This window comes from Ciconia boyciana, chromosome 21 (assembly GCF_034638445.1).
Source record: "Ciconia boyciana chromosome 21, ASM3463844v1, whole genome shotgun sequence".
Classification (NCBI taxonomy): Eukaryota; Metazoa; Chordata; class Aves; order Ciconiiformes; family Ciconiidae; genus Ciconia; species Ciconia boyciana.
Genome location: NC_132954.1, coordinates 6,774,086 through 6,798,469, shown reverse-complemented (window position 1 = coordinate 6,798,469; position 24,384 = coordinate 6,774,086). Strand labels below are relative to the sequence as shown.

Here is a 24,384-nt window from a genome sequence, read left to right as displayed (position 1 = left end):
GGGCTATAATGATGTAAGCAAAACCAGTGAATATTTCAGTGGAAAAACAATTGTTAGTGGAGTCTCCTCTTGGTGCCTGAGCAGACTGGGGGGACAGGCAGTCCCAGGGCCAGAAGCGAGGTGGGTTTCTCTCCCAGCTCTGGAGCTGCTCTGGCTTTGTCCCCCGGCACCAGGCGCATGGGGTGGCCGGCAGCAGGGCTGGCTCGCAAGGCGGGATTTGCATTTCCCTGGCACTGGTGATGTCAGGGGCCTGCCTCTGCGAGGTCCCCCGGGGCTGTGAGGACAAAGGGGAGCAGGAGGCTTGGAAACAACAAAGATCGAGGAAAGAGGGAAGCCAAGTTTTAAAAAGCGACGCATTCAGCATGCTTAGTCATAGATACACAAACGCAGGAGGGCTGGCAGAGGCCTATTTTCATCCTGAAACTCCCACTCACGTCCCAGACTTGCTGGGCTGTGTTTGCTGTTGAGATAACATCCCCTTCCCCCACCACCCACAGATTACTGAAGGAGCAGCCGTTGCAAAAGGGAAAAAAAAAAAAAAAAAAAGGCAGTTGCCTCGCTCTGCCTGCAGGAGAAATGTCAGGAAGTGTCTGATGGTGGGTGGGATGAAAGGAGGAAGCTGAACTCTAAAGAGAATATTCTAGCTCTGCTCGTGCAAACAAATGTCCCTCTGTATTTTGCTTGATAAGAACATCCAGGAGCAGGTCTTCCTGCGTGCAGGCAGGACGAGAGTGGAGTAGGCACACATCTCTGAGGGATTTGATTTGTACACGCTGCGTTATCCAAAGCACTCCATGAACTGGAGGGTGAAAAGATGTAAACAGCTAGGAAGAAATACAAGCGTCATCAATAATTAATAGTGTCTTTTTGTAATGAGAATGATCCAGTATTAATCATGAAGTTGATTTCTATTTGGATGGATTTGTGGGTGTATATGAAATTTGGACCAGGATTTAAGTCCAGTGCAAGCATGTTTTTCTTCTAATTACAATAATTATAAATCTATTCTGCATCTTCTTTTTAAGTCTAAATAACACAGGCTTTTGTTTCCATACATGCCAGACATCGGTTTTTGCGCACCAAATATGGCAGTTCTCAGATCCCCAAATCAAATCTGGTTATAAATACAAAGGAAATTGTTTTCATTCATTGTCTCTGTGCAACGCTGTGGAAATGAGAAAATAAGCCTGGAACATAGATAATGGTAAGTACACTGGATTTCTAAAACCACAGAGTCAACAGCGATGAAGGAACTTGATTGCATACATCATGAAATATTTAAACAGATAGTGACCAACATGTGGAAATGTGGTATCTAGACTTTTACACCTAATTCTGTATTATAAACAGCTGATGCTACTCTGCATCAGTGACTCTCAATCTTTTTTACTCTGTAGCCTTAAAAATTGTCCGTATGCCATCGACAAGTCACTGTTTCTTGCAGTACTTTTGAAACTTGCTTTTTGTACTGGGTGATCTGTTGTGAAAAAGTCTATGGCAGAAGCACAAAACTCAGAGGGAGAAGAGAACTGGCTTTCTTATTTAACTATAGACTATCAGCTAGATACATCCTCAAGACATGGATGCATCTAGTCCATAGCAGATTGCGGGTGGAGGCTAGCATAGAGAGCAAACAGGAAACTCATCTTTGTTGCAGTAGGTATTCCTACACGGTCATTAACTATTTTCCAGCTATGTTCACGTCTTGTTTGTGCTACCGGTATAGATTTATTGGCAAGTTTTTCTAATGGAGATCCAGTTTATAGTAACAGAAGTTTTGTACCAGGCTCACAGCGGATTCTCGTGTCAAGGCACAAGAGAGGAAATACAAATTTTCTCTTTGCTTTTGTGTCTTTGCTTTTGTTTTTTCATCTGCTCTTCTCTCCTTGCTGAAAATCTACATTCCCACCCCACGTGAACTTCCTTCCTGCGACATAGCCCTGTGCTTCTTTGATCAGCAGTGGAAGAGTTAGTGTTGGCAACAAGCTGTCATCTCCGAGCACCCAGAGCAAGATCGGGTGAGATTAGTAAAACCTCAATGAGACATTGTTTCAGACTGCTTGCAGGCTCTGCTAGGCATTGTGATACCATGATGTTTAGACAGTATTATTTGCCATAATAAGATGCCAAAACTAATTAAACAAGAAAAAAAAGTGAGCTGTTAGACTTCTGAGTGTGCTCAAGGTCACAAATTTAGCCTGGGATAGGGGTCAGGTTGTCAGACCTGTAATCTTCTGGGAAGTCTGTTCGACTGCCTGATGCTACAGCAGTATTAATTTTCTCTTTGTCTTCTGAGAGTTACTGAAAAATGACATGAATAATCTATGGAGTTGTTTGGCTATTTCTGTTGTTTGGAGACCTCCTCTTGATTCTTTATTGTAAGGTACACAGGAGTGCCCACTTACAAACTCTGGTCGCTGCTTTTTAACATCATCCTGAATTTTGTGGTGTGACTACATCACTTTTTCCAAATGCAGAATAAAACTGTTTATTTGAATACTTCTACCATTTTCATGTTATGAAAAAGAGGTTTTCTAATTTTCTTATGGTTATCTCCTGTATGTTTCCAATGTTCCCCCTTTTGTGTGAGTTTATGTTTCGGAAATAACAGTGGATTAAAAAAAATGCACAGAGAAGACATTGGCAGTCTTTAAATTTTTAAGAAAGTCATGGCAGTCTGATGAAATACAGCATTGTGAGTCTACTCACTTTTTCTGCCCCACTTACATTCTTTGCATAGCCAAACATTAACCAGAACTGCAGTTCAGAACTGCTGGTATTTTTGCAGAGCTGATGTATGTGTTTTCTGTTGAGCGCTTGTCTCATCTGGAAGAATGAAGAACAGGATTCTCTTTAGCAGCTACCTCCCATTCTTGTCACATATTTATTGCCAGTGACAAAATTTTAAATTCTCTTAATAGAAAAAATGGAGCTGTTAATGGTAGGGCAGCAGGATAAATTTTAGTCATGCATATCTTGTTTCTCCCCACAGCTCAAGGAAATGTGTAGGTTGATGGCTTTGTTGTACAACTCTGCTGAGTGCTTCTGCAAGCCAGTAAGCATCCTTAACTCCAATTGACTTCATTGGAAACGGAGGGCTCTTGGAACCTCCTGGAAGACAGACTTGGCATGCTCAAGTGTGCCTTCAGCAGACATGCACAGTGTGTACACTCTGCCCACTGGCAGAACACAGCTACTGCTGAGAGAGGAGAAAACAAGCAGCCAGGGGATGGAAAGACCAGTTGTTCCAGTGCTCAAGACACCAGATTCCTCTTCTCACCTTTCTATGGATTGTGTGATCTTGGACAAGTCACAGGACTTCCCAATCTTGGAGCTCTCTATTTTTAAGCCAGGGTATGAAGTGAAACATGTTAAAGGTAATGAGGTGGTCAGATACAATGGCAGTGGGAACTGCATGAGTATGAACGATAAGTAGTTGCACTTCTCAGGTTATAATAGTGGTGTGTAACACTTCTCACATTATAATAGCAGCATATAACATTTCCTTCTTGGGTTCAATGATTCCATCGATTCTTTTTTCAGGCCCCGTGCTTGTCTTACCCATTCAGTCTCACCAACCAAGTCCTCCCTCATGAAGACTAGAATACAAAGCGGTGTCAGAAAAACCACTGAGGAGTAAAGCAGTGTTCTTGGATCTGCTAAGTAGTGCAAAGTAATTATAAACAGGCTAGAGATTCCCCCTGTGACCGTCCACACCAGCTGCATTGCCTGTTGTGGGAAGGGTAGGGAGAAGAGGAACAGTGAAAGAGAAAAGAGGGGACATGACCGGGGAAGTTTCCTGTTGCACTTCCTCACTGGTCTGGTGAACACTTCTTTCACAGAAAGAAATCTCTTTTGTGACTTTGATGCTAGTTTGGATTTTGACAGAGGACTCAAAGCTACTGCTACTTAAGACATTTCAGTAACTTAATTTAGTTCAGAGAAATTAGAAGCAGAAAATCCTGAAATTTAACCCTTCCAGGTTGAGAGAACACAGTCTCCAGCAGAACTGTGAACTTGTGGTGTCAGTAGTGTTCAGATAGCAGACTTCCCTTCCCAATATTACCTTTTCTGTAGACTCTTGAGCCTGATTCGGATCTCTTTTGTTCCACTAGGAATCACGATTATATCCACTGAAATCAGTGATGTTATTGTGCAAAGACAATCAACCCCTCCTTCCCTTCTTTCAGTCTCTAAATTTGCTTGACTATCACTGTAATCTCTTATCTGGCCCTGCATACTTTCACTCATCTGGGTTAAAAAATGACCTAGAGGCATATTTGTCATGGAATACAGGAAAAACCTCTTGGAGAACAGATTTAATCTGTGCTCAAGGAGGGAGTGAAAACAGTGCAGGAGGCAGAGGAGAACTCCCATCATCAAGTAAGTGCCACAGGAAAGTTGCTGAGAGCTCTGCTGTGCAGCTGAATAGCTGTTACAGCAGCTATTAGCCACTCCTTTCATCCTGCCTCAGCTTTATGTACCAGATGTTGCTGTAGGCATTTTACTTCCTCCTTTATTCTATAAAAGGTGACGCTGTTATTCATGAAACTGTGTTGAGCCCTAGAATAATGAAACCATTCTGGAGAAATCCCTGTTGTTCCAGACAGGTTTATCCGAGTGCACCAAAGGCTTGACTAGCCGAGCCTGCAGCAGGGTAAGGACGCTAGCCTGCACCTTCTGGGTGCCTCACTGCTCTGATCTCCCTGTCCACTCCTTCTTTTGCTCTCTGATTTTTAAAACTCCTGAGCATCTCTAGTTCTGTGACTACTTGAATTTGTGCAAACAGCCATTAAACTGTTTCTTTCTTGGTCAAAAATGTCCAGGGAATGCCCAGGGAATGCAGACACAGCATCTCCTCACAACGTTTAATTGCTTCTTTAGTGGTGATACATGTTACTGTAATTCATGCGATTTTACAGTTTGTATATGGGACACTTACAGAACTGCATGGGGTAATTATTCTTAATTAGCAGGTTGGACACATGCCGCTTTTTCCTCCTGCAATCTGCAATTAATAATATAGAGATAATGCAGATTTCTTCTTGTCAGTCTTTTGTTTATGTTTGTAGGAGGAGGAAACAGTTTAAGGAAAAATGATCTAAATCAACCACCTGCTGAGATCCGTGCTTTTCTTACCTGGAGATTACCCTGCACTTGATGGCAGCCGAGACATTCGTAACTTCAGACACCTCAGCGTCAGCCTGATTCCCTCTTTCATATATTCCTCTAGGGCCTGCTACAGGTCTTTTTCTCTCTTCAGTCATGGACCACTTCTTACCACGGCTTAATTCACTTTTGTAGATCAGTTGCACAGTATGAAAAATCTTCAGAAGTAGTAGCACTGGTGTTATCTTTTAAGTAGATACGAATGTTTTGGGGGAGGGAAGGGTCTTGAGTTCTCCCTCCTTTTTTGCTTCTCCCAACAGCCCCTATTAAACTAAAGTAATGTATGTATGCACTAAACATCCCAATAACCAGATCAATATGAAGTAAGGAGAAATTGGGACCAGTGCTGTTTAACATCTTTGTTGGCGACATGGACAGTGGGATCGAGTGCACCTTCAGCAAGTTCGCTGACAACACCAAGCTGAGTGGTGCGGTCAACACGCTGGAGGGAAGGGATGCCATCCAGAGGGACCTGGACAGGCTTGAGAGGTGGGCCTGTGCGAACCTCATGGAGTTGAACAAGGCCAAGTGCAAAGTTCTGCACATGGGTCGGGGCAATCCCAAGCACAAATACAGGCTGGGCGGAGAATGGATTGAGAGCAGCCCTGAGGAGAAGGACTTAGGGGTGTTGGTTGATGAGAAGCTCAACGTGACCCGGCAACGTGTGCTTGCAGCCCAGAAAGCCAACCATCTCCTGGGCTGCATCAACAGAAGTGTGACCAGCAGGTCGAGCGAGGTGATTCTCCCCCTCTACTCTGCTCTGGTGAGACCCCACCTGGAGTACTGCATCCAGCTCTGGGGCCCCCAACATAAGAAGGACATGGACCTGTTGGAGTGGGTCCAGAGGAGGGCCACCAAGATGATCAGAGGGCTGGAGCACCTCTCCTATGAAGACAGGCTGAGAGAGTTGGGGTTGTTCAGCCTGGAGAAGAGAAGGCTCTGGGGAGACCTTGTAGCAGCCTTCCCGTATCTGAAGGGGCCTACGAGAAAGCTGGAGAGGGACTTTTTACAAGGGCATGTAGTGACAGGACAAGGGGTAATGGCTTTAAACTGAAAGAGGGTAGATTTAGATTAGATATAAGGAAGAAATTCTTCACTATGAGGGTGGTGAGGCACTGGAACAGGTTGCCCACAGAAGCTGTGGATGCCCCATCCCTGGAAGTGTTCAAGGCCAGGCTGGATGGGGCTTTGAGCAACCTGGTCTGGTGGAAGGTGTCCCTGCCCATGGCAGGGGGGTTGGAACTAGATGATCTTTAAGGTCCCTTCCAACCCAAACCGTTCTATGATTCTATGAATCTATGAAATACTACAGAGCCGCTTCAAATGTTATCGCAGTTGTCATAAAGAGTTTCCAGTCTCAGACACAACGTTTATTTACAGAGGAACATACTGGGGAGAACATCTCAAGCTTTCTTCCTCAGTGTTTGTTTTTGTATGAAAACAGCAAGCTGCTTAGTGTGAATATTTACAAAATAGGTGATTGTTACCAGAGGTCATTTTTATTTCAAGTCCTCATAGCGACATTGAGGTTTCTTTGATTTCAAGCCCAGGATAAATAATCATATTGCAGTTACAAAACATGTAATCATATCCTGGCCTCTACTAGACAATGTGGAAATTCAAAGCTACTTTGTGGACTTCACGATAAGTTGTACAGATTTTTGCAGGACTGGGAGCAGAATTATACTCTTTATTTCTTTCAAAGGATGCTAAAAATTAATAGCTCCCTAAAATGCAGTTCACTTATACTTAGGGCACAACAAAGGCAAAAACAACCCTTTTACACTCATTATTTTTTGTAGCTTCCTGAACAGCCACAACCAGGTGTGACAGCGAGGCAATGCCAGTTGTTTGTGTGCAGTGAGAGCCAGTCCCAAATTTCTTCTTCCAGCGCTTTAACCTCTGAGACACCTCGTGGTGGAAACATTTACTGCTCGTAGAGGGGCTGACATCTCGGAGAGAATCCATTTTAAAACAACTTGGGGCTGCCATTCTGCTGCGCGTGGAAGTGGTCGAGGTCATACAGCCAGTACGATACTGATTCCGGGAAAAGATCGATCCAGAGCAGATTTTTATTTTAAAAAGGTAAAGCCACAAGGAAATTCATTTCGTTAAGAATGAAGTCAGCCTTTGACTGCCCAGGGCTTCACAAATATTTAAGAGATTGATTGATAATATTTTATCACAACAATGCAACAGTTAGGGTTTCTGTGCAGATAGAGCAAAACGGGGCTTTCGCTTGGGTTTCACACGGGGTTTGGTTCTTGACCCGAAACTGAATGTGAAACATCAGTGGGAGCTTGGGCGCGTGATGGATTGAAACCCGCGTGAAGCGAAAGTATAAAAATGTCACGTCTTTCGAATGTTAGCATGCCTCCAATGCAACACCGCTGCAACCAGTGACATTAAATAGATGGAAAGCACTTTTGGCCTGTTTTCTGTGTGAGAACGTGGGATATAGTGCCCATAACCGCTATGAACTTTTACAGCTGCTTTATTTTTCTGCTGAGAGTATGCTGTTCTCAGTTTTGGGGAATTGACGTCCACTTTCTTGTCAGCAAAGGAGAGAGCGCAGCGCTGCGTTTGCAAGGTGTTTGTGAATTGTGGACGGCTGTTCTCAGTCGAGGGTTCAGTTTTGGTACTTCTCTGTCCCGCTTTTCAAACAACATGGAGTGAAAGCGACCTCCTACGTTGCAGCTGGGTTTCCACTACCGTCCTTGAATGAATAAATAGGAATTTTTTTAGATCAAATTTGCTTTCAAAGTACAAGCGACGGCTGCTGACCGCGTTAAAAGTAGCCAACTGTATTTATTGGAAAATACATTTATTTGAAGTTTTTCCAGCTGAAGCCTGTGGCTGCTCAGCCGGGGGTGCCGTAAGGCCCCGCGGCTCTGCTCCCGCTGCGGGCGAGCGGCCTCCCGCAGCTGGCGGGCCGTCGGAGCCGCCAGGCCAGGCCGGGCCGGGGGCCGTGGCCTGCGGAACCCGTGGCTGCCCCGGCCCGGCGGCCGTGTAGTGGCAGCCCCTCCGCCGGGCCCGCGGGCTGCCGTCCGACTGACTCCCCGGACAGCCAATCGCAAGCCGGGCTTCTTTCGCGACTTCGCCTCCCGCCGATCAAACTGCCCAATCAGCACACAGGAGGTTAACGGATCATCCCGTGCTAACGTCGGCGGTCAAATGAGCCAATCGACAGAGGGCAGGTTCTTTACCAATGAGATCAAAGAGTTAGCGGAATAGGGACATGCCATTCGTGACTCCATCTATCAGTCATCGCTGCCGCGGCCGGTGGTTGGCTAGCGAGGAGGAGGGGGTGGTTTCCGGGGGCGGGGAAACTATATTAGGGGCGGACAAAGGCGGCGGCGAGGCCGTTCAGCTCGCCGCCATTTTGAGCAGCGGGCTCTGAGGAGCAGCAGTCGCGGCCGGAGCACCTCTCCTCCTCCTCCCTCCACCACCACCATGTCGCGGGATCGGTTCCGTAGCCGTGGCGGCGGCGGAGGCGGCTTCCACCGGCGCGGCGGCGGCGGTGGCCGCGGCGGCCCCAACCACGATTTCCGCTCTCCGCCGCCCGGCATGGGTATGGGCCAGAACCGCGGCCCCATGGGGGGCGGCCCGCAGGGCCCGGGCGGCCCGCCGGGCGGAGGCCCGAAGCCCGAGCCTCCGAAGCCGCCCGCGTCGACCTCTGCTCCGCCTTCTTCGTCCTCTTCAGCCGCTGCCACCACGGCGGGGCCTGCCGGCAGCCAGGCCGGCCCGGGAGCGCCTCCGCCGTCCGCGCTGCCCACGGGGCAGCCGCCGCAGCAGCAGACCCCGGTGTCGACGCCCTCCTCGGCTCCCTCCGGCCCGGGGGGGCAGCCGCAGCCCAAGCCGAGCCCCAGCCCCACCCCAGCCGGCGGCCCTAAGAAGGGACAAGGACAGTCGCCCGGCGGCGGGCCCAAGGGACCGGGCGGCCCCCAGCAGGGGCCCGGCGGGCCGCACAAGGGCGGGCCGGGGCACCGCGGCGGGCCGGGCGGAGAGCCGCGCGGCCGCGGGCAGCAGCACCAGGGACAGCAGAGCCTCTCCTCGCAGCAGGGCTCAGCCGGCGGTGGCGGCGGCGAGAAGCTCTCGGACGAGGTGAGTCATGGCCCCCTCCCCCTGCCCGAGCCACAAGATGGCGGCGGCTGCGGCCGGGCACGGCGGTTCCGCGCGCCCTCGCCGCCATCTTGAGGGGAGGAGCGCGGCGGCGGGCGGCCCGGGAGAGGCGAGCCGAGAGGGGCGGCGGCGGCGGCGAGCGCGGCCGGCCTGCGGGGACGCCTGAACGTGCTGTGCGTGTTCCCTAGGTGCCTAGGCAGCTCCCGACTGCGGCCTGAGGGGTCTGTGGCAGCACGGGTTTGTATTCGCTTGCGGCGCCCTGGAGGTGCTCTGGGCTTCCTGGCGGGAGAAGGCCGCAGCTTGGCGGTGCAGGTGGCGGGGCTGCAGGCAGTGATGGCTCGAACTGGTCTGCTTCTTTGTAGGGATTTAAAGCAAACCTCTCTCTTCTGAGGCGACCGGGGGAGAAGACCTATACTCAGCGTTGCCGCTTGTTTGTTGGGAATTTGCCTGCTGATATAACAGACGAAGACTTTAAAAGACTGTTCGCCAAATATGGGGAGCCAGGAGAGGTTTTTATCAACAAGGGGAAAGGCTTTGGATTCATTAAATTGGTAGGCTTTCGTACTGTACGTCCATCCATTTGATTCTCACGAAATAGTAATTTACAACGTGGTTTTCTAAAACTGGATCTTAAACTTTTCCTCAGGAATCTAGAGCTCTTGCAGAAATTGCGAAGGCAGAACTGGATGATACCCCCATGAGGGGTCGACAGCTTCGTGTTCGGTTTGCCACACATGCTGCTGCTCTTTCAGTGCGTAATCTTTCACCCTATGTGTCCAACGAGTTGCTGGAGGAAGCTTTTTCCCAGTTTGGTCCAGTGGAAAGAGCTGTTGTGATTGTAGATGATCGAGGTAGATCAACAGGAAAAGGCATTGTTGAATTTGCATCAAAGCCAGCTGCAAGAAAAGCATTTGAACGGTGTACTGAAGGAGTGTTTTTGTTGACAACGTAAGTATTTTACTGCTTTGAATTTTTAGCTTTAAACTGAATAAAATTTTGGCTTCTAGTTTTTCAGAATGGAGATTCTTATGGAAAAGTAAAATGAGTATTCTTTTGTTCAGCACTCCTAGGCCAGTTATTGTGGAGCCATTGGAACAACTGGATGATGAAGATGGTCTTCCAGAAAAGCTTGCTCAGAAGAATCCGATGTATCAAAAGTAGGCATTATCTTTTGGTGTAAAGAGTATACAGATGATGTAGGTAGTATTGTCCCAGACTGTGAAGGGGATGGAGTATTTTTTCAGAAACAGGCTTTGAATTTTGAGTAGTACTTTCAGTTCTTGTTTTTTTGGCAGTAGTTTTTTTAGGTAATGCAACATGCTGATTTGTTTAGTATATTCCCTAAGCATTACAGAGGTGATTTTCTACATTGCATCACAATTAAACAGTAAAGCCTAAATAGCAGCCCAACAACATGTTTTTTGGTATATGTAGAAACTCTTGAAAATCAGACTTCAACTGTTTGCTCATCCTGTTGTTAAGTGTCATCTCACTTAAGGTGTATCTCATGTTGATGATCCCATAGGGAGTTTACAAACTGATGTTTATGGTACAAAATGAGAAATCAAGTAAAATTTTAACTCATTCCATGATTAAAAAAACCTAGTTGCCTGTGGATTTGCCTTATGAAGTTGTTGACCACTGGGTGTGGAAGACTAGACTCCTAGCCTGCAGGAGTCTTTTCCTAAGTAGCAGTTTTAGGTGAGGATCTGTGCATTAAACCTGTTTGTTGTAGAAATGTTGTCTTTTCCCAGGTCACAAAAGGGAGTGCAGGGGGGAGATCCAGTCAGTCTTGTTTGTATGAGAAAGTGTTCAAAATTACTTGCTTTGATCAAAAACTATAAACAGTTTATAGGTAGTGTCTTTGAAAACAGTGTAGATTAGTATAGTGTTCTTAAAATGTTGAAATACTTTGCATTGGTAATGTACGGAAAGCTTTTGAACTTTCCTAGTTCCATTAATTACTGAATCTTAGACTCCAGTTTCTTTATATGACAAAAGAAACTGTTGGCCCTTAGGCATTTTGAAAACTGTTTAAGTTAAAGTGAAGGTTATTACTTGCCTTTGACACATAGTGCTTTGGGTAAGTTGGCACTGAAAAAATCCATCTCTCCATATGCTGTTGTTTTGAGCAGCTGTACCTACTTGGGCAAAGGCCTGTCTTGTTTGAGGATTTTGCACCTGGCAGTTGCCAGCAGTGGAGTGTCTAAGGAAGAAGTTAAGAACAAGATAAACATGCAGTAGAACTGTAAGTGGGAAGATTTGCTTGGATGTGATAGTGCAGGAATCTCTGTATTTGCTACGGTAGTAATAGAATTTTTATTAAATGCTGCTGTTTAAGTGTGTAAAATGCTGTACTGTTATCAGCATTCTGTCACAGCAAGTTTTCTGTCACATAGTTGTGAGGTAGTATTTTCAGGGCTCCTTTGATGTTCCCTGAGAATCCTGCTATTCTGCTTGTGATCTTTTACTGACCTTCAGTTTCCAGGTTTACCCAGTATGAATGAGTATCTTCCTTTCTGCAGGGAAAGAGAGACTCCTCCCCGTTTTGCTCAGCCTGGCAGTTTTGAATTTGAATATTCCCAGAGGTGGAAATCTTTAGATGAAATGGAAAAGCAGCAGAGAGAGCAAGTGGCGAAAAACATGAAAGATGCCAAGGACAAACTTGAAAGTGAGATGGAAGATGCTTATCATGAGCATCAGGCAAACCTCTTGCGTCAAGGTAATTGGCTCTGAATTCTATATCATCTTTTTGCTTTAAATGCTAGCTTAAGTGTCAGGATGTTTAATGGTTTAATGAATAAATTCATGCTTCCTACTGCTAACTTGAGAATTTCAGGCTTAAAGAGCAACTGGTAGTTTTTCAGTTTTTACTCAAATTAAGTCTTGTTAAGAATAGTGACACTCAGAAGGTAGCTGTCTGCTATAGTGCAGAGGTTGATCTAATTCAAATCTGAGTTTAAATCTGACATGAGTTTGTGAAATAGCTGGTGACGAGTTTCATCTCTGCAGACCTTATGAGGCGTCAGGAAGAACTGAGACGTATGGAAGAACTCCATAATCAAGAAATGCAGAAACGCAAGGAAATTCAACTGAGGTTGGTTTGGCTTTCGTGGGATTTCTTAATGTTACATTTGGGTTTTTTTTTTCAAATGACTTTTATATGAAAGTTTTTATTTTTCAAGAAAGACCATTGCTGCTTCAGTTTGTGTATGAGGGACTGAACTGCAGTGTAAGTTTTTCCTCGAGTATTTGAGCATTATAGTGTGTCTTTTTTTGCTTAAGTGTAATCATTCAGTGCCTTTTAAATTGCTCATGCAAGTGATGTTGATAAGTGTTGAATGTGTTTCACTCCTGGGATTTAACAGTCTTCTTTGGGATGATCAGGCAGGAGGAGGAGCGTCGCAGGCGGGAAGAGGAAATGATGATACGTCAGCGGGAGATGGAAGAACAAATGAGAAGACAGAGGGAAGAGAATTATAGTAGAATGGGTTACATGGATCCAGTAAGTGAAATCATGATTCTTATGTGAACATGTTTTTTGGATATATTACCATGTTCAGGTTTTTTTGGATGTATTTTCAAGATTGCATTTTGCTTCCTTTAGGTTAGATAATGCAATGTCTTTGTGTAGGTGAAATGGTAGTAGTTGGCTGTACATGTGCTTTATCTCCTGAAAGGTATGGATTTCAAGTAGTTGATTATCCATGCTAAAAGTTGTTTCTTCTATGCAGAGGGAGAGAGACATGAGAATGGGTGGTGCCACCACAATGAACATGGGAGGTAAAGAATTTTTAAATAATTGCTTTATGTGGTTAACTTAGAAATTGTCAGAATATGATTATATATTTCTCTTTTAGATCCTTATGCTTCTGCAGCCCAGAAATTTCCACCTCTCGGAGGTGGTGGCGGCATAGGTTATGAAGCTAATCCAGGAGTTGGCCAAGCAGCCATGAGTGGTTCTATGATGGGAAGTGACATGGTAATGTATCCTGTGGTGGCTTTAGTTTAGCACAAGGGAAATGATGTGGTTGGGAATTGAGTTCTCTACCAGTGTTCGGATGGTTGTGTAAATTTCACTGTTAACTGCTGACTTTCTTGTCAGGTGTTTAATATGAAGACGAGTGTGGCAGTATGTAGTACTAGATTAGTTCTTAACCATTATAGTAGCTTACACAGTCGGAAGTTGTTTGTAAGTACATTCAAATGTGCTGTTAAGCATATTTGCAATTAACTCTGACTTTATTGGACTTCGGAAATTCTGCGTCACTGTTAGGCTTGGAAGGATTTTTTATAAATTCTAGAGAATCTGACAAATTTCATAATTATAATACATATGTAGTAGCTTTTCAGTAATTTGACATTCTGTATTGATGGACAAGAGAGATTGTTGTTCTCCTTTCCAATGTGTAACGTTGCATTTATTTGGGCCCTTCCAAGCCTAGTTAGGATTGATGCATGTTGGTATGGGTATGCTGTTAATTCAAAAATCTGCGCTCATGTCTATTTAAGCAGCAGATTAACTTAAGTAATGAATGGTAAACAGCATATCACTTATTCTGTATGCTGATGTTTGCCATAGAAGAGCAGAAATGCTGTTTTTTAGCTATAGGCATATTCCAGTGATCCTTGACTGTAGCCATTTTGTGGTTCCTATCTCACAGAGGAATGATAGCCCGCTCTTGGTTTGCCGTGTTAGGCATGACTATATAGGTAGAGTTTGTTAAAGCTACGGCATATCTCATGTTCTGAGGTATGTTTCCAAACTGTACTATTTTTGGCACACCATATGTGTGAATGGGCTTTGAGCCTGCTTGGTGTTATCACACTGAAGCAATACGGATGTAGATTAAAGAAATGCTTAATGGGTAGGATGGAAATCTATGTTGGTTTAGGTGGTGATATTAGTGTGCTTTCACCCCCCTCAAAGGGTGTACACTCTGTAGCACAAGCTGAAGTCAATGATTTTTGGGTGGGTTTAGGCCTCTGGCTTAATGTGGTGAGCTACCATAGTAGCTTGTCAGGTATCTTCCATTTTTTTGGGGAACCATAATGATAACTGCAGAGCATCATTGATTCAGTAGACAGTGCCGGTGGCCTTAATGTATCTATATAATCTACTGATATTTAAGCAGTTCCTAAGTTTCCCGTGAACAGTTAGGCAGTCTGTGGTGAATGCTGTGTACATTTTTCTCCTGAAAATCATGGTACAGGTGCATGCTGAACTTGTGTAATACTTGAAAACGTGATATGGTCAAAAGGTGTGACATTAAGATGGTTTAACTGCCTTGAGTTTCTTAGGATGGGGATCTCTGCCACGCAGTGCTGTCACAGTTACTGGGCTGATATCTTTTAAACAGAATTGGAGATAAGCTTAAGCTACCATGAATTAGGCAGAAAGAACCTAGATAATCTGTCTGAAATTCCTTTCTTGGAAGGATTGAAACTAACTTTCAGAAGTCAAGAACCTGAAGTGTGAATTTTCAGTTGCAGATACCTTTTGTAACAAACAACCTACCATTGTTCTGTTACTCGGTAGTGGAAAACTTGCTTGAAATGAAAGTTTAAAGCTGTCTTTGACTTTATAATTTGTCAGTTCTGTAGATTGAATGCTGATCACACCTACTGATACAGTAACTGAATGAAGTACGTGCAACTAGAGGTACTAGTAAAAATGCCTGAAGTCTCTGCTTTACTGCAGGGTAATTTAGCTTTTACATCTTGGTGTGAAACCTTTCAATGCTGTGAAGTTGTGAATTTTGCAAGAGCTTGTGGTGAAGGTGGGGTGGGAAGGGAGATATTGACTGGATGCACACAACCCTTTGTGCATAGTTCTAACTGGAAACACTGAAGAAATTGTAGTTCTTTGAACACGTTTTGCATATTATACAGCAGCAGTTCCGGAGTACGTGGGATTTAACAAATGCAAGTCTTTTGATCGAGCAATTGCGTTGGTTAGGTAAATCACTGGTCATTAGCTTTTTTCACATTTTTTTTTCTTCTTGCAATCCAGTAGTGCTCACAATCAGTTTTGGTTACTGCCTAAGGCCTCTGCAGTTTAGTCAGCAGACCGTAGTCTTAACCCCATCTTGAAAAGCACATGGTCTCTATTGCAGCACATGCCATTAACTGGTGAGTAGGCATTCTGTTTACAATGACATTTTACGAATGTCAGCTCATACATCAGTGAACTGAAGATTCGTTCTCTGGCTAGGCTTATTTGGAAATGACAGTGATGTAATCTAAGCTTTTACTGCACTAAAGGTGAGAAGTTTGCAAGCTATTTGCATTAACTTGGTTGAAAATTGCTAGAGCTCATTTGGAAAAGTTGTTAATTCACATCTGCACTAATGCTTACATTTCTAGCACTGCAGGGAGGATCTGTTCTTTGTAACAGATGTATGAGAATGCATCAAGTGGGAACATACCTCAAGGCATGTATTACAATAAACTAATTTTTAAATTACCCTTTTTTCCTTTCTATGTTCCCGGTACCTGTGGATCGGCTCAATGGTGATTGTATCGACGAACCTTGACTGCGGAACCTTCTAAAAATATATACTTAACACACATGGACATCAACTACATATAATGAACTGTTAATTCTGTTCCAATAGCGTCCTGAACGCTTTGGGCAGGGAGGTGCGGGGCCCGTGGGTGGCCAGGGTCCTAGAGGAATGGGGCCTGGAACACCAACAGGATATGGTAGAGGGAGAGAAGAATATGAAGGCCCAAACAAAAAGCCCCGATTTTAGATGTGACCTGTAGTTTCATTCCAGTTTGTTTTTGTCTGTCTTGTTTAGACACCAACTTTTTAATTCTTGCATTTTAGTAAGAAAGCTACGTTTTTATGGATGTTAGAAACTTACTGACCTAATATTTGTAAGTGGTCTGTTTGGGCGAGTACAATTTAATTATGTAATGCAGTGTTTCAAAGCAAATTTAGCTGTTTTTTTGATGTATAACGTCCCTAACTTGATGGCAGTGTACCTTGTGCCACTGAATTCCCAAAGTGTACCAACTTTTTTTTACTGTGCTTCAAATAAATAGAAAACTAAATGTAGTAACTCTTCTTGCCATTCGTGGTTAAACATACGAGGCTAAATACCACACCTTCCGCAGTAAACCAAGAGTCTTGAGTAGAGGTCAAACTAGACCAGGGTGTGGAACTGTAGTGAAGAGTGAGATCTCTTCCCGTAATGCCTCTAGCTTAAGATTGGGTCAAATAGTAGCCCAATTTTGCAGTAGGTGCAGATTTTTGAGCATTAATTGTGCTGCAATAAGGAAGCAAATGGAAATCTTGCAAGTGCTGTAAGATACCATAATTAAAGCTACACTGCAAGCAGTGCAGTATGTAACGAATTTCATATTTTAGCTATGGATAATGGGTGGTGGGATGGTAGCACTTACCACCTTGGCAGTTACTGCTTGGAATCTTTTAAAGACTTTAAGCAGAAGACTAGCAATGGTTATTTTAAAATAAACTCATAGAATGACTTGTATTGGCTGACTTCCTAACTAAAGGATTGTTAATGTGATATTTATATGTTCTTAAGCTGTCTGAGATTACAGGATCTGGCCTTGCTCCGTATTGTATACTTGCCTGAAATTGCTTGGCAAAAAGACCAGAAAGTGTTACTTGAGTGATTAAGGTTAACTTGCTTATGTCCTCATGCTAATTGAGTGGACTAATTTGCATAGTTCAGAATACGATTATTTGTATTATGGGGACTGCAGGAACTATTCTTAAATCATGTAGCTGGTGGGCAAATCCTAAAAACCTGTATGTAAAATACAGAAATTAGCTTGCTTGCATGATGGTTATCGCTCTTTTATTATTGATGTTTGGAGATAATGCATCAAAAGTAGTATCTGAATCTGGAGTTTAATAGTTAATACTACACCGTACAAATAAACTCCCTTTAAGGTTCTTTTGTAGAAGATTTGATGAATTCGTTAGCTTGCTGTTCATTTTATTAAGCCCCAGAAGAATTTCAAAGCATTCTGGACTCATTGATAAGGTAGTTGCTTTGCTTATTATTACATTGTACCAGATAAGCTGGGAACGTGACTTCCCAGTGTAAAATACCTTGGTGTTAATGCAGGATACATCAACCTGCTTGGCACAAAGTAGGTAAACTTAGTTTGGCTGTACCTTCACACGATTCCCCAACTACCGAGCATTCTGTGAGTAGCTTTAATCTTCCAAAGATCTTTCCATTCTTTGTGCTAAGCATTGGCTAATTCTAAATTCTATGCTAAATTGTCTCTGCGGTTAAAACTTTAGTGTCAGATTGCAGTATTTTAGAGTGCAGGTGATCCCTCTTGAAGTACTCACTGTAAGTGCTGTTACTCCTTAAATGAAAAAAATAGCATGTTGTGAAATGCTGACACCAGGTAACACTGACTTGGGAATATTAAGTGCACTAAATAGCGACTCAGCTTGTTTGGTGAATGCTTCTTATTTTCCCAGAAAAGTTTGGGGGTTGATAACATGCTACAACAACGAATTGCTATTCAGGAAATTCCGAATTGGCAGTTCCTAAACTGTGGACCAAGTATTTGGGAGTACTTGTATTGGATACGTAGTTTAAAAATCAGCAGTACCGATGCAATTTGCTTTATTGAAGTAGTATTAAATAATGCATATGTTTTCTGGAGGGTGTTCGTGGGACACCCGCAAAAGGTGAAGGTGTCTGAGATGGGGAATTCTGAACGTAAACATTAAATTAATTTTTTCAGTTTATTTTTCAGATTACATGTCATTCTTTATTAAAGAGATGCTGGTGCATATCCTAAAGTATGTTCTTTTGTAGTTCTGTAACTTGGAAGAGTGAAGGATGCTGATGTCCTTGTACCTTACAGAGGTTGTCTTTTGGTACCCCTGTTTTGTACGTAAGCTACTGTTGCTAGGTGTTAAAAATAGCTGAGTTGCAAAACCATGATTAGTAAATATATTGAAAGATTTGGCAGTTTTCAAAACATCTGAAAGTTTGGTTAAATCTAGCTTTGTTGTAGCTGCATAAGCAGAATTTCTAAAACAAGTTCTGCTCTGAGTTGCATGTATTAACCAGGCATACAGTTAACTAGCCAACTTCTTTTCAAGACCTTTTAAAGGTGGTGTCTTAAAAGCTGGCAAACATGTCAACTTTTAAAATCTGATAAAGTTGCTAAATGTGGGAGGCGAGAAAGTTACGTTCCTTTGATCTGTTCCTATGAGGTTTTGGACTTTTTTCATAAAATCAGATTTATATAATTGAATCTTTAAAACCATTTAGAAAAGTGCTTCGTTGGTCAGACCTGTTTTTGGATGGTCTGGCTCACATAACACATTTTTGTACTGGACTCGGAGGACATTGGCTGTTGCAATTTAGCTTGCTTTATCAAAATTGAGCCCATTTTGACACTTAGATCTCTAAAAACTGCAGCATGTAGAAACTGGTATCGTTATACATACATCTTCACGCTTTCTCAGAAATGAATACAGAATAATCTTACCTTCTGGTGTAGACACATTACACTAATCATTTATACAGCTGATGAGAAACTGAAACTGCTTTTGAGATTTTGTGGTATTTTTGTGGTAGAAAAATTCTTGGCTTCTCCTTGGCAACCATTTACTGTGGCAGCAAGTTTTTGCTGGAGTTTGAGACTGCAATTTACACTTAAAACTAGTGGCCTGCTACATAACTGCACTTAGCCAGCATTTCTGCAGTTCATAACTGTGAGGAACGTAGTACCAGAAATGGCAATGGACATTAGGACCCGGATGTAGTATTCCTGCTTGCTCCAAGATTCTCATTGCCGACTGCATACAGGTAGGTAACAAGCAATATAATATAACTTGGTGACTTTCTATGTAATCTTATACTGTGGGTATTCTGACATCACACTTCTGACTGTGGAATTACAGTGCAGCACTCTTCATACCTGTATGTTAAGCTTGCATCAAAGCTGCGTGGTTTTCGGTTTTAAGCTTTGTCTTGTTCAGAGTCAATAAGCAACTTACTGTGATTCTTAGATAAGTATTTTCAGACCCGATTCCTTTGTACATATGACTCGGCTTGTGTGGATTTTTCTTAGTTCTGATGTAATGAAGATATTCTTAGAATGAGCTCTGTGGGGAAGAGGGAATGTGATCTTACACTCACCTAACTAGTCAACTAGGTGCTATCCGTGCCTAGAAAAGGACTGTTTAAACTTTCTGCAGTGACAAAATGGCCCATCTGCAGTGCATCCCTTTGTAGAGTCTTGGCTTGGTAGGAAATGCGTTAGTAATCACTGCTCTAGCCTGGTGTGCACTACGTGATAGTCACTTAAAGCTTGCCAATACAGTCAGCTTTGAGACTGATGTGGAATATTTTTGAGGGCATACAAATGAGTGCTTGAATGAATATCCCCGTGAGTAGTTTCATAGAGCTTATTGGACATGTCAGTTGCCTTTATTTTAATATTTGATTGACAAGCATAATACATTCCTCTGCCTTTAATTGACAGTGGTGAGATTCTGTATTTCTGCCTCGTAGAGTCATCTTGGTAGTGTAATGCTCAATTTCATTTTTCATCAGTCTTGGGGATGTAACTCTAAACTCTTCATTACTAGAAATACTGAATGTAGTGTTTCAGGATTAACATGCTTACATTTCCAGACATCCAGACATGCTGATCTCCAGCTCTTTTGCATTAGCTCTTGAACCTGAATTTCAAGGTCCCTTGTTTCAGCACATGATCTAGCTCTTGTCTGATGCTCAGTTTATTTCAGAGGTGTTGTAACGTGTTTTCCCGCTTGTTCTGCAAAGTTCTGCTTTGCATACTTGTTTCTGGTATTATTGTCACATTTGGACCCTTCTGTGTTACCTTCCAGGCAAGACTCTTGCTGGTGAACAGGGGATCTGCTGGACAGCCTTGCCCTCTGCTGTAGCTATCTTTTCATGTTCCATTGAAAGCTTGAAGTAGCAGCTGCACCTTCAAGATCGTAATAACAGGTCTTTGGTTACACCACAGTGAGTGTAGCCGAACTCTAGCTAGTCAAGCAGTGACACCACTTGTCACAAAGTCAGTTTGGCTTTTCGTGATGGCTTACTCTTACCTGTGATTAGAATTCAGTAGCAAAACCGATGGCAGTATGCGTACTGTCATGTAGCAAAACTGAATTATTAATCTTTAAACCAGTGCTCAGATCTGACTAGTTTTTCCAGTGTGCTCTGGATACTTGACTTGACCTGCAGGAATGTCGTGGAGGGGTTATTGGCACATCTGCCTCGTTCTACGTACTTGAACTAGCAGGTTTTTGACATTCTTGGAGCAAGCAATTTGTGACTGAACCATGGGTCTCATACCAGCTCTGACTGTCTGCAGTAATGAAACTTGGTGTGGTAGCTAACTTAAAAGCAAATAGCCATGTCTGCTCTAAGTCAGTCTGTAACAAGTGGGTACAAGAAATGACATTAAAGTGCTTGCATTGTGTTTCATCTTGGTTTTATCTGTGTGTGAAATACACTTTTTCTCAAAAGCTCATCTGAAGCTCAGAAGTGTGGTGTCAGAATACATATGCGTACCTGCTAGGCCCTCAGATCCAGATACTGGTGCTGTCAGGAGAGAGCACAGCATAGCGTGTATGGGGGCTTTACTGTAACATTAAGCATACAAAGTGTTGATTTGCTTGCAGTTTTCCCCATAGCTAAACACTGAGGCCTGTGAGTAGTTTTAGGACTTGAGCAGTAATGAATGGGGTTGCATGTCTCTGTTAATCATTGCCAGCTGCAGTGACATGATCAGGAAGGCCAGTGTTTTGTTCCATTATGTTAAATGAGGCTAAGCATGTTGGAAAGGATGCATAAAAAGTATGCTGTTCTGGGTAATTACTTGGCTTCTTCCACTACTAGCAAGTTTGGAATCAGCTAATTAGCTTCAGATTTTTTTCTCGCCATACCAGCTAGTGGGGCTCTTAAATAGCTGCTTACTGGAAAAGGAAAAAAAGGGAGGATTGGCCTTCTCCCACCTCTGTCATTGCTGCTAGATAATGATTGACACGTTAGGACTTGGCTGTGCAATCCCGCAGTGGTCTGTGAATACCCCATCTCTATAAATGTTGCTTCTGAACACCAGTACTGAAGAGCTAACTGGGGAGGGCTGGGAGGAGCGTGGCTCTAAGTGAATCTGGAGTGTTAAAAGGATGCACAAAGATATAGTATCCCTTATGCATGGTGTTTGTTGCTATGGCATAGAAAACAAAACGTGCATACTATACTTCTGCTCCTGAGGGCCATGATAAAACCCAGGTGGTGGGTTTGAAACTAAACTTGGAACTTTGCCCTGCCTGGTCAGATCACATTGTGACCATGGTGTGACTTGCCTCCCAACTAGAGGTGTGCACAGAACCTTGTACTACTCCATCCCCAGCTGCTGACCATTGCAGTTTGCCCTCAACTTAGCTATATAGCAAAAGGGTGGGTCTTCAGAAGGGAAGAGTCTGTTGCCGAGCATAAAAGCAGTAGACTGACAACGCTAACCTCTAGTGTCTTCCTTTGGCTTTTGAAGCACTTCTAGGACTATTGAACCTGAGGGCTGCTAGGAGTCAGGGACATTGCACTCCTTCATGAAGGGGAAGAAAGAGGGCATTGCTACAGGAGACAAACTAGGGTAAAAGAGTTGAAGTAGCTTGACAAAATTGTTAATGCCTTCACATAAGGGATAGTATACCTCTGGCTGCAATCAAACTTCATTGTACTCAGACTGGTGATTTACGGTTTGTGCTCAGACAAGGTGCAGTTCTTCAGGCAACTACCTGCATATTCCTTCATCTCTTTACAAGTGTTTAGGCTAGCCTATTTCTGCCCCTTATTCTTCCACTTAATATTTTGGAATAATTTGTAAATTCCCCCTCATAACTAATCAGTCCATGTATCTTAAAACCTTGTTTTTAAGTTAGTTTTGAAATGGTCAGAATTTTCTGTGTATTACTATAATAACTTCAGTTGTTATCCTTTAGGTGAAGATGAAAGCTGAGTGAAACCGGAGTGCTCATCCATGGGAAGTAAGCATAACTTCTAGTCTTGTTCTGAATGGTGAAATTATAAAGGCTTCTGAACACTTGATGTTCAGTCACTGAGTAACTTTGAATTGGAGAATATTGAGAAACCGGTACGAGTGAATACATGAAATGTGCAGGGTGGAACTTAGTACCTGCTGTCAAGGTGTGGGGTTAAGCACCCAGACTCCATCTGGGCTTGATATCTCGACAGCAGTGGTTAAAAATATCTTTCTAGACGTGGGTTTGTACAAACAATTTCAAAATCAGCGTGAGTATAACTTGTGAATATTTTTCCAGTTCAGGAGCCGAGCATGAGCACATCCAGCACGATGCCCAGTGATATGTGGAAGGGACCAAGATAACAAGAGAACAAGTAAGTAGTTGACATCCTTATAATGCTGTAAGAGCTCAGTACCCTGTCACCGTGTGACGTATTATGTGGTTCCTGCCTGAAATTTGCCCTTGATTAATCTCAATTTTATATAAAATTTCTGAATCTTTCTTCTGTAGAGCCAAGATATAACCATTGTTTGAGGCTTTTCAGCCCTGCAGCATCAAATAAACTCTGTCCTCTGAATGCTATAGGTGGTCAAACAAGAAATAACCATTTCTACATTCAGGCTCCAGTGGAAGGGGTGTGAATGGGGTGGGTGATTGTCAGTAAGGAAAAAGGGGAATGATAGAGCAGCTGCTTCTCAAATGTTAATCTAACTGAAAGTTGTTGAAAAGCTACTTAAATATTTTAATGAGCACTGAACTTCCCAAATAACCTGGAAGATGAATTAGCACACACAAGAGCAGAAGCAGATAGCGATTTAGGGAAATAAACTAACTTGTAGAGCTGGAATTAATGAAATTTTCCCTCTAATTTACCACTTAAACTGCAAGGGGGAACTTCAGGTATTTAAAATCTCGTGTGAGGAGCAACATGCAAAGTACCTTAACTCAGGAGTGATGGGTAAGTAACAGCGTAGATACGCCACAACTGAACCTGTAAGATGTGAAGCCAGTGAGATTCAGTTGGTGAACTCCTGTTGAATCGTGTGTGATCTGTCACTGCTGCTCTTGTTTTTCTGGGTAGCAAAATGCAAAGCCATTTCAGATCTTTGAAACTTAGGAAGTAGATGAAAATGTGAATGCTGTTCACTTAATCTCAAGTCTGACATGAGAACGTGATCCTAGAGAGCAGTTGACAGGTGCACGGCCTGTTGTGATGCGCTGGTTCCCTTTCCGTGTCGTTACGTGTGATTCCTGCTGGTGTTTTTAATGTTCTTGCTAACTGTGTGCTTTGCACTTGCAGAAGAAGACAAAGTCCGAATGCAATGAAGAGGAGCCAGGAACATACAGTTTTTCAAAATAAAATATTTATTTTTTTTATAAACTGTCTGTTTTTATTCCAGAGTGTATTCAGTAAGCAAGCAATCTGTTTAGCGTAATGTGGCATGGATGAATTTGAGAAACACTGCCACAAATGAGGCTGTAAGAGGGGGATGCACAATGTGCTTGGAGGGCTTGGGTCGTTGGATCTTGCTCTGTAGTGTGGCAAGCACCCAAAAGATAACCACTCATAACTACTAAAAACCTGACAAATATGTAGTACAGTTTTTTTTTTCCTGCTGGGATTGTGCTGTGGGCTTTCTCTTGTAGTTAAAATGCTCTGGTTTTCAGGCTAGCTCTGTTCCTGACCAGGGTGCAGCCATAGGTGCTTAATGACTAGCTTAATTTTTTTTTATAAATTACACTTGCACCTAGGGCACTTAAGTATTTCTGGAAGTTCCATGCATTCCTTCCCCCATTGCGAGTCCTGTATACTGCTGTATTTTTAGATCATAGAATTCTAAATGTTTACATGTGCCTGGTTGGTTGGTAATGGTTTTCTTGGTGATGACTGGTAATTAAGCCCGAGATACCACAAAGTTAGAGTTTTTTGGAAGCCAGAAAAGTGCTCATTTCAGCTCCTGCAGCACAAACTACCATGGTTCATATTGCTTCATTTGATTCTTTGGACAGCTGTACTGTGCACATATGTAGTTCATGCTGTCATTAAATATAATCTTTTG

The 24,384-nt window shown here is 43.2% G+C and overlaps 1 protein-coding gene across 4 annotated transcripts; it reads left to right on the top strand.

Annotated features, from left to right (window-relative positions):
• The first annotated feature begins 8,519 nt into the window (after window positions 1-8,519).
• On the top strand, window positions 8,520-23,693 carry SFPQ (splicing factor proline and glutamine rich). 4 transcript variants are annotated; one of them, XR_012045957.1, is made up of 12 exons: window positions 8,520-9,273; window positions 9,654-9,842; window positions 9,938-10,239; window positions 10,353-10,448; window positions 11,817-12,013; window positions 12,304-12,388; window positions 12,679-12,796; window positions 13,026-13,074; window positions 13,152-13,273; window positions 22,283-22,327; window positions 22,622-22,697; window positions 23,625-23,693. XR_012045957.1 is itself a non-coding variant. In XM_072884913.1 (11 exons), the coding sequence occupies exons 1-10, from the start codon at window positions 8,623-8,625 to the stop codon at window positions 22,301-22,303; spliced, it is 1,830 nt and encodes a 609-aa protein (XP_072741014.1). In that variant the 5' UTR covers window positions 8,520-8,622; the 3' UTR covers window positions 22,304-22,327; window positions 22,622-23,606. The 4 variants fall into 4 exon arrangements, 3 of the variants coding, with proteins under 3 accessions (XP_072741014.1, XP_072741013.1, XP_072741012.1); XM_072884913.1 differs by lacking the exon at window positions 23,625-23,693 and having other exon boundaries at window positions 22,622-23,606; XM_072884912.1 differs by lacking the exons at window positions 22,283-22,327; window positions 22,622-22,697; window positions 23,625-23,693 and adding exons at window positions 14,888-14,953; window positions 15,909-16,046.
• Window positions 23,694-24,384: the final 691 nt, after the last annotated feature.

What these genes read in the sequence shown, in the direction of transcription:
- SFPQ (XM_072884911.1), top strand. Translation starts at nt 8,623, where the DNA reads ATGTCGCGGGATCGGTTCCGTAGCCGTGGCGGCGGCGGAGGCGGCTTC. An exon ending in AAGAATCCGATGTATCAAAA is followed by an intron (nt 10,449 to 11,816) that starts GTAGGCATTATC and finishes TCCTTTCTGCAG; the next exon opens with GGAAAGAGAGACTCCTCCCC. An exon ending in CACCACAATGAACATGGGAG is followed by an intron (nt 13,075 to 13,151) that starts GTAAAGAATTTT and finishes TTTCTCTTTTAG; the next exon opens with ATCCTTATGCTTCTGCAGCC.